This window comes from Sinohyriopsis cumingii, chromosome 5 (genome assembly GCF_028554795.1).
Source record: "Sinohyriopsis cumingii isolate HCF-2022 chromosome 5, ASM2855479v2, whole genome shotgun sequence".
Classification (NCBI taxonomy): Eukaryota; Metazoa; Mollusca; class Bivalvia; order Unionida; family Unionidae; genus Sinohyriopsis; species Sinohyriopsis cumingii.
The window spans coordinates 102,472,698-102,483,251 of record NC_142965.1 but is presented as its reverse complement, the minus strand read 5'-3'; the positions used below and the strand labels follow the sequence as shown (position 1 = coordinate 102,483,251).

Here is a 10,554-nt window from a genome sequence, read left to right as displayed (position 1 = left end):
CTTAGAAACCAGAAGGTTACAGCAAAACATTTGAGGAATATGTATGAGTGGTTTCCTTCGGCAAAACAAAAAGTTTTGATCTACATCCCCTATTTGATTATGAGCTAAGCAGTTCTAGTAATATTAATACTTGGACAAGGCAGGTCATCACATTAAATATTATTACAAATTATGACACACTCTCTCAAGAATGTTTGGTACTGTAAATATTAAGTTAATATAAGTAAAGAAAATAAACTGTGTACTAAAAAACTGTTTAGTTTTCCTTTTTCCTGTTGTTTGTGATATCTTAATTTTATCTAGTATCATTGTTAATATAAATAATAATTATATGAGACACAAGCCTCATAATAAAGTGAATTGTTCTTTATGTTAGTGCAAAGTGAGGCTGTTACTTTTCAACATTGATGACAGTGGTGTTTGTGGTTTCACCAATTTGTTATGGTTTTGGTTTAAATGTTTTCATTTGTGTTTATTCCTAAACCTCATAGAAAGTCTCCATGGTTAGCTTGAGTCATTTTGAAGGTGGGGCAATTCATTCTAAAACATGAATTCTTAACTACATTTATGTTCAGGTCAAATTCTGGTTAGAAACTATTGGCATTATGATTTTGTTTACAGTTTTTTCAAACTCCTTGGTAGAGTCTCATCATACTTGGCATAAATAATTACAAAGCTAAGACTTACTCACCCCATGAGCTTGGAGTCAAGGTCATAGTCATATGAAATTTGTATAAAGGTTCTGTTTGAAGCTTTTTTTATAGGCTCATGTTTCCTCAACACCTTGATAGATTCTCATTATACTTGGCATTAATCATTGTGCAACTCTCAGATGATTCTGTAATATGGGCACTTTACCTTTGGATCTTGGAATTATGGCCTAATTTCTATTTTTATTAAGGGTTTGATTCATGTTTTACATTTGCTTATATTACCTATACCCCTTGATTTTGCATTTTCTTAACACATTAACCCCTGAGCCAAACAACTAGGCAGTCCCTTACAGCATACTTGCAGAGATCACCTAGAGCAGTGTTAGCCTTACCAGTGCCTGTATCCCTGAGACTTACTGACATCACTTGGCTTGCAGATTTTTATAGAGGAGGCTACTTGCAATAAATTTGTTATTATTTTATTTGTATTTGTTTAATTAAGCTGAAATTTGGCACAGCAGTTCTCAATAAAATTACATACATAATGTTATAAATTTCATGCTACATGCAGAAATAAAACTAATGCATAAAGATGAAATAAATGATTTTATTACCAATTTGTTTCTCTTGCCATGAATAATCCATAAAATCCATTATGAATTCATGCTGAATAATTAACACCATCAACACTTGAAATAATTCTGTTTTATGTGCACAGAAATTCTACTTGTCTCTCTTGTAAACTTAAAACATCCTTTGAATACTGTACACAGATGGGCATATTTTACTTGCTCTTCACTTACCTTTCTTCCATAGAACTCTCGCTGAAAATTTTAAAACTAATAAAACACTTAACAAACCTTGCATTATGAACACTAATGTTAACAACATTTATTTCCCAAACATTTATTTAATGATTCTTCAAAAGAAAAAAAAGCTCAAAAAAATTAAATTCATTTGCATCAGGGTCTAAATTCGTTGTTGGCCCTGGTGTTGGTCCTTTGTATAGCCTCTTGTCAATGTGTATTTTATCATTTACGATCCATTGATCAGCTCTTCTTTCATTTTCTTCAAATTCTCATTCTCATCACTACCGCTGTTATCGCCAGTAGCTATTTTGATGTCACCATCAATCTCGTCTGATTAAAATCCTGAAAATTCTCTGTCAGAATCTGTCAAGTAAAAGTCTGCTCCCAGTGGCCGATTCTCATCAATTTGCATCATTTTCAGATGTATATATTTTCACTATTTCTGCTGCTATCGAAGTCAAATTTTTTCCCTCTGTTCAGCAATGTACACTCTATCTATATAAGCTTATATTTTATTGGTTAAGCTGTCTGCATAATTAGGAAATGGCTTCAAATCAACCAATGGTTTGCGCCGATTTAAATCATTGTGCGGGATAAAGGCCTAGACAAATACTGCCACTCAAACTCGTTGCCCTGGATACAAGCTAGGTAAACTCAGCCACGTTATCGAGGCACTCGGGAGATGAGGGAGGTAAAGTATGATGAGTTATCAAGGCAGCAGGGATTAATGTGTTAACAGTTGGGATTAAACCTTATGAAACTAAGACAATTTATTCTCTAACTTGTAATCTTGACCCTAACTAACTAAATTCTTATACATTTTTAGGCAATCTGTCTGCATAAGATATGCCACTGAGCATGCATAAAATATGCCAGTGTCATAGCATAGAATATGCCACTGTCATTGCATAAAATATTCAGCTGCCTCTGCATAAAATATGCGTCATTGCATACAATATGCCACTGTCATTGCATAAAATATGCCACAGTAATTGCATACAATATGCCACTGTAATTGTATACAATATGCCACTGTCATTGCATAAAATATGCCACTGTCATTGCAAAAAATATGCAACAGCTACATATATAGAGCTCTGCATAATCTTCATTTTAATAAAAATAAGTGTACATGACCATAATTAATTTAAACAGAAAAGTGTTCATGGTCATAATTAATTTAAACATCAGTGTTCATGGCCATAATTAATTTAAACATCAAAGTGTTCATGGCCATAATTAATTTAAACAGAAAAGTGTTCATGGTCATAATTAATTTAAACATCAGTGTTCATGGCCATAATTAATTTAAACATCAAAGTGTTCATGGCCATAATTAATTTAAACAGAAAAGTGTTCATGGCCATAATTAATTTAAACAGAAAAGTGTTCATGGTCATAATTAATTTAAACAGAAAAGTGTTCATGGTCATAATTAATTTAAACAGAAAAGTGTTCATGGCCATAATTAATTTAAACAGAAAAGTGTTCATGGTAATAATTAATTTAAACAGAAAAGTGTTCATGGCCTTAATTAATTTAAACAGAAAAGTGTTCATGGTCATAATTAATTTAAACAGAAAAGTGTTCATGGTCATAATTAATTTAAACAGAAAAGTGTTCATGGTCATAATTAATTTAAACATCAAAGTGTTCATGGCCATAATTAATTTAAACAGAAAAGTGTTCATGGTCATAATTAATTTAAACAGAAAAGTGTTCATGGCCTTAATAGGTTTTGTTTTTACAAGCGTACATGACTATAACTGTTTCTAAAAAAAGTATTCATTGCCTTAACTGGTATCATTATGACCATGTTAGAAAGAAGATATGCACTGACACACCTCCATAAATGAAATATCTTTATACCCTTTTCAGGTATTGATGGAGTTAAGGGAGATAAGGGTGAGAGGGGACCTCCAGGATTCCCCCCAGAAAACCTGTTCCTTAAGGGAGATAAGGGTGAACCTGGCCCTCGAGGTCTTGAGGGCATACGGGGTCTTCCTGGTCTGAAGGGAGATTCAGGTCTATCAGGTAATGTGCAGTACATGAAGCAGAACCCATATTTAATACCACTTATGTACAATGAACATTGGCCTGATAAGGACACATTTGGGGATAAACAGATTTCTTTATATTTGTTTCTTATATAACCGTGTTATTATGGACAGATGACACTTATGTCCTAAGAGTCCATTCTCTCTCTGACCTTAAAGGACACTTGAATTTGTTACTAAAATTTTAACTTCATCATTGAAAGTCTTTTCTAAGGCACCTTTGCAGAAGTTTGCTGCTGTTATGGCTTTTGCACTTGAATTATATTAAAAATTGAAGATGTTGAATGAGCACTGCAAGGAAAAATAATGCATATATGCACATGTCGATATTTATAGCAAATTCAAGACTCCATTATATGCAGTAATCTTGTTTTTGAAAGTCAAAATTTGGCAAAAATTAATTTAGGTAAGGCTTTTGCAGAAAACAAATGTGTAGGGCATGGACTTAAGGTACATTTTTTGTAGGGGCTGTTCCAAGGGAGACTACTCTAAGTGCTTTATGTTAAGTCCTTTTAGTTTGATGAGTGTGGGGGTCTTGGAAAAGGGTGCCTTCTGAACCCATCACACCCTCCCCTTTTATTTCTTGAACAGTCCATATCAAATTTTATCATGGCACATTTGTTATGTTAGAGTGAGAAATCTACCTGAGTCTACAATAGAGGGAAAGGCTCCTTGAACCTAAGCCTTCAGAAATCAAAAATACAAATTGAAAATCAAGGAGCTGAGGTCAGAAGAAAGGGTTAAAGTTGTACATATTAAAATTAAGTTTGTTAGAAATTTAGTTCAGATGAATTCATCATCTGTGATTAATGTTATTAATTGAAAGTTCCATTTCATATAAGGATTTGTATGACTATAACATGCATAGGTTTATGAGAATTATGATTTCAGAGCATCAAAAGCTCATATTGAAAAAGACTATCTGATGCTGTAATATTGTTTGGTAAATTCTTATTTTTTCTTAACCATTTACCTCATTAGAGTGTATGGCTTTTTAGCCCTTCGATACAAATGTAGCAAAGTTACCCAGTGCAGTATGCTATAAAAAGAACACCTGTTACCTATTCAACTCCATACACATAGGCCTGCCTGCTAACTGTTAAGCAGTATAGTGTATGTTACGTTTTACAGCAATTTTAAATATTTTACATTTTTGGTACACATCTATTATATATGGAAAAATTTAAAAGGAAAGTCCAAACGTTATAGCTGTGTAATTATTTTTCATGGAAGAATTTTTTGTGCTTTAAAGTATTGAGAGAACTCGTTCACCATCAAGTCAGTGAAGCCGCATCATCAGCCATAGCTGCCATTTCTCATACTTGAAATTTACAAGTTGTTTGTCCGCATCTACATCACTAAGTCATCTAAATTTGATAATTTATAAAAAAACTAATTGCTGCCTACATCAATATCAAAGCCTTTGCCTAAGTTATTGAAGTTTTCATGGTTGTGATTCTAATTATGAAAACTCCATATTAGCACTGAATGAAATCCATGACCTCCATTTTGGAGAGTGGAGAATATGACCCAATTACTTTAAATAGCAGATTTCGACCAGAGCATAAACAGCAACCATGTGATTTGATGTAATGGTCATTCATAGCAATGAATGTAGTCTGTAATATGGGGTTTTCCCCGAAGGTGGCATTATGCAAACCCACTCAAAATGGCTGATGCAACTGGAGTAGAGGCATCCAAAAGCGCTTGCATGAGGTAAAGGGTTAATTAGATGCATCACTAAAAATTATTTAAAATAAAATTTATTAACAGGAATTTGGACTAGAATCATTTGCTTGTGATTAACTGTATAATCCTCTATTGCAGGTCTGAAGGGTCTGCCAGGTATGACTGGTGAACCAGGAGCACCTGGATTCCCAGGTGAGAAGGGAGATATTGGACAGCCAGGATTACCTGGTCTGCGAGGACAGGATGGATTGCCAGGTGAGGAAGCTGATACTGAAATTAGCCTTTGTTATCACTCTGCCATAACAAGATATGCAAAATTTAATAAACCAATATGTATTTGAAAAATGTCTTTCTGCTGTTGACTAATCCTTCTGCCTCCTAGCAGCCATTTTGGCAGAGCATGGGATAGATATGACTCCATTATATACAAACTGTGCATAGCAAACAAAATTAAGTTAAGTAAATGAGAACAACTGAAGTTTAAGTGTTTGGAATTTCATCGATGATATTAAACATTATACAAATGAAGCAGATATTGGCAAAAGGTTGGAAATACAAGTATAAAACTCTGAAGCCAGATTGATTGGTTAACACTCATAGCATTGGTGTAGCACTTGTGTCATGGAGTTTAGTTAAGAAGGAAATGTTATGAATATATCACTTGTTTTATGTATATTTTCATCTTTTGAGAGTCTTTTGTATTGATCAATTTGTATTAATGCACTTCCAAATGTAAACAGTGGATCCAAATGTTCCTTTTATAATATACCATTATAACTGTTGGAGGAAGAACTCAGGAAGAACCGCAACCCATAGAAAGGTACTGGCAAGCTCTCTCACATAACCACATTGGCCAAGCCCGAGATTTGAACCCACATTGACATAGGTGAGATGGCAGTGATCAGTTAATATGAGTGCTTTTGAACACTCGGCCACTCAGGGTCAATTTTCTGGTGTGAGATCAATCATGTAATAAAGCTTGTCTTATTGTTTGTAGTAGACATAATTGACAAAATGTGTTCCATGCCATTGGACACTGGTAGGGTAGGCACTTTTGTCAAATCAGGGGATATGCACAAGTCCAGTATATGTGTCTGATACATGATCAACACAATATCACCTCATGTCTGTAATCTTTTTTATGCAAAGCGATTTAAATTTTAAGTGATGGCTTTGATGTTCAGAAACTTGTTTTTGGAGTTTTCATTCCACTTATTTTGTTAAGTATGACCAACAGGTTAAATTGTACTCTATATGGAATCTTCTTTTCAGAAATGGGCACCTGCAGGGCAGCCTTACCTCTTATTTGACCTTTTTGCACCCTTAATACCAATGTGACTCAGCAGCCAATGGTGCAGAATAACTGTCCAGATTGTTTGTTATTACTGTAATTTAAATTATTACAATAAGTTACTGTTTTGATTCAACAGGCCTACCTGGAGTGCAGGGTCAACCTGGACTTCCAGGGAAACAAGGCTATGTGCCCCCAATGGGTTATATAGTGGTGCGTCACAGTCAAACTCCAGAGGTGCCCCAGTGCCCAGACAGAATGAAGGTGATGTGGGAAGGATACAGTTTGCTTTATGTGGAGGGAGATGAGAGGGCACACCATCAGGATCTGGGTGTGTATTTTCATTTGTTTGAGTATTTCACATATATAGTTCACTATCCTTTGGACTAAGCCTAGCCACAGTTGCCTGCCTATGTAGGAAAAAGAGAGAAAGCCACATTCAGTTCAGTTCAGTAGGAACAAAGATGAATAATTATTATAAGCCATAACAAATTATCTACAGATTTGTTTCAAACAAAGCGCAAGTTGGGATGAATAGGGAACATTAAATACTGCAAATTGTTAGGAAGCATGAAAACTGCAATACTGTTTTAAAAAAATTGCAAAAAAAATAACACCTATATTGAGAAATCTGCCACTTTGAAATGCTTAAGGGACTGGAAAATATTTATAGAATAGATGTTGAGTCATTGTAAAATAGGTTATGCTTGATAAGACTATAATAATATATAAGAATTCACAAGGTATATGGATCATAAATAGTTTTGAGTTTGTATACATTTGCCAGAGCACAAGGAAGGCGTTAGAACTGGAGGGTTCATAATCTTTCCTATGTAAATGTTTGAACACAGCAAACCTTGCATGATTATTATAATTTACGTAATACATTTAGGTAATTAAGGTCTAAGTGTACTTTACAGAATTTTAAGTTGAACATAATGTTTACTGTTGCTGCATCAGTGTTTGATTACACTTCTGAACTTTTTAAATGCATGCTTTTCAACTTTACAATATCAGTAAATGATATTTAATTACACTTTACTAAAAATTGGTCTGATTGGAGGAAAAATATTGACTGCCTGACTGAGAAGGTCATGTTAGGGTGAGCAGGTCTGACACTGAAAAACCTGTACACAAGCTGCAGATGCATCAGCAATGTTTGAATATGGCAGAAATTAAAAAATCACACTAACTATTCATGTTTGAGTACAGCTGACATTACAAAATCACATGTACTATGATGTTTGAATACAGCTGACATCACAGAATCACATAGCAAGGTGGATACATCCAGCTTGATTGCATAAGGGCTCAGATTTCACAGGTTTGATCTTATAATCCTTGACATATTTTAAACTCATTTCAGGCTGGGCAGGATCATGTATCCGACGATTCAGCACCATGCCCTTCATGTTCTGCAACACTAATAACGTCTGTGACTATGCCAGCCGTAATGACAAATCATACTGGCTCTCCACTAATGCTGCCATTCCTATGATGCCTGTAGCAGACAATGATATAGTTCCCTACATCAGCCGCTGTGTGGTGTGTGATGCTCCTGCAAACATGATTGCTGTGCACAGTCAGACACTATCTGTCCCAGAGTGTCCCATTGGTTGGACAGGCTTGTGGATTGGATACAGCTTTGTCATGGTAAGTATGTGTCTCAGAGCGTCTCATTGGTTGGACAGGCCTATGGATTGGATACAGCTTTGTAATGGTAAGAATGTGTCCTAGAGCATCTCATTGGTTGAAGAGGATTGTGGATTGGATACAGCTATGTCATGGTAAGTATGTGTTCCAGAGCATCTCATTGGTTGGACAGGCTTGTGGATTGGATACAGCTTTGTAATGGTAAGTATGTGTCCCAGAATACCTCATTGGCTGGACAGGCTAGTGGATTGGATGCATCTTTGTCATGGTAGGTATCTGTCCTAGAGTGTCTTAGTGGTTGAACAGGATTGTGGATTGGATACAGCTTTGTAATGGTAAGTATGTGTCCAAGAGTGTCTTAGTGGTTGAACAGGAGTGTGGATTGGATACAGCTTTTTCATGGTAGGTATTATCCCAGAGTGTCTTATTGGTTGGACAGGATTGTGGTTTGGATACAGCATTGTCATGGTAGGTACCTGTCCCAGAGTGTCTCATTGGTTGGACAGGTTTGTGGATTGGATGCAGCTTTGTAATGATAAGTATGTGTCCCAGAGCATCTTATTGATGGACAGGCTTGTGGATTGGATGCATTTTTGTCATGGTAGGTATCTGTCCTAGAGTGTCTTATTGGTTGGACAGGATTGTGGATTGGATACTGCTTTGTCATGGTAAGTAGGTGCCCCAGAGAATCTTATTGGTTGGACAGGCTTGTAGATTGGATACAGCTTTGTCATGGTAGGTATCGGTATTTATCTTTTCCTGTTAGATTGATTAGTTTCCTAATGATGCAAGAAAAATAATACAACACACTGATTTACAGTACTAAAAATTGTTGTCATGGAGAAAAGCAGCTATTAATGTGTTATTTGATACATAGAATCTCTAATTTAAGTTCAGTAAAGTAATAAAAAAGGAAAAACATTGACAACAGTGAGACGAATCAGATGCATAGGATGGGGATGGAATGGGATGGAAAATGAAGGCAATAAAGAGGGAATTTCAAATTAGTACAGTAAAACCCATCTTGGAATACCTCTGCCATGAGATCATCCATTTTGAGAGCCCATATTCTCACTGCACAGCTTTATTATAATACTCCTGTATAAGCCAGATCTAACTGCAGATTGCACAGATCCAGATCTGTGCCAAACCATATTGGTCTGTGCAGTTTGTTAGGACTAATCAATAGTGCAAATAACACAGATCCGGATCTGTGCCAAACCATATTGGTCTATGCAGTTTGTTAGGACTAATCAGTTGTGCAAATAACACAGATCCAGATCTGTGCCAAACCATACTGGTCTATGCAGTTTGTTAGGACTAATCAGTAGTGCCAATAACACAGATCTGGATCTGTGCCAAACCATATTGGTCTATGCAGTTTGCTAGGACTAATCAGTAGTTCCAATAACACAGATCTGGATCTGTGCCAAACCATATTGGTCTATGCAGTTTGCTAGGACTAATCAGTAGTGCCAATAACACAGATCTGGATCTGTGCCAAACCATATTGGTCTATGCAGTTTGCTAGGACTAATCAGTAGTTCCAATAACACAGATCTGGATCTGTGCCAAACCATATTGGTCTATGCAGTTTGCTAGGACTAATCAGTAGTTCCAATAACACAGATCTGGATCTGTGCCAAACCATATTGGTCTATGCAGTTTGCTAGGACTAATCAGTAGTGCCAATAACACAGATCTGGATCTGTGCCAAACCATATTGGTCTATGCAGTTTGTTAGGACTAATCAGTAGTGCAAATAACACAGATCTGGATCTGTGCCAAACCATATTGGTCTATGCAGTTTGCTAGGACTAATCAGTAGTGCCAAAAACACAGATCTGGATCTGTGCCAAACCATATTGGTCTATGCAGTTTGCTAGGACTAATCAGTAGTTCCAATAACACAGATCTGGATCTGTGCCAAACCATATTGGTCTATGCAGTTTGCTAGGACTAATCAGTAGTGCCAATAACACAGATCTGGATCTGTGCCAAACCATATTGGTCTATGCAGTTTGTTAGGACTAATCAGTAGTTCCAATAACACAGATCTGGATCTGTGCCAAACCATATTGGTCTATGCAGTTTGTTAGGACTAATCAGTAGTGCCAATAACACAGATCTGGATCTGTGCCAAACCATATTGGTCTATGCAGTTTGCTAGAACTAATCAATAGTGCTAATAACACAGATCTGGATCTGTGCCAAACCATATTGGTCTATGCAGTTTGTTAGGACTAATCAGTAGTGCAAATAACACAGATCTGGATCTGTGCCAAACCATATTGGTCTATGCAGTTTGCTAGGACTAATCAGTAGTTGCAAATAACGCAGATCCGGATTCGGATCAGAGTCTGTCGTTTGCTGTTGGATCCAAGTATACATGGTATATAGCC

At 36.1% G+C, this 10,554-nt stretch overlaps 1 protein-coding gene across 1 annotated transcript in view; it reads left to right on the top strand.

The window, feature by feature from the left end:
- LOC149799903 (uncharacterized) overlaps window positions 1-10,554 on the top strand; it is a 174,827-nt gene that overhangs the window by 159,334 nt on the left and 4,939 nt on the right. The window contains exons 37-40 of the mRNA XM_089959353.1: window positions 3,341-3,496; window positions 5,347-5,463; window positions 6,639-6,830; window positions 7,866-8,152. Coding sequence (XP_089815479.1) covers window positions 3,341-3,496; window positions 5,347-5,463; window positions 6,639-6,830; window positions 7,866-8,152 — 752 coding nt within the window. The remainder of the gene's footprint in view (window positions 1-3,340; window positions 3,497-5,346; window positions 5,464-6,638; window positions 6,831-7,865; window positions 8,153-10,554) is intronic.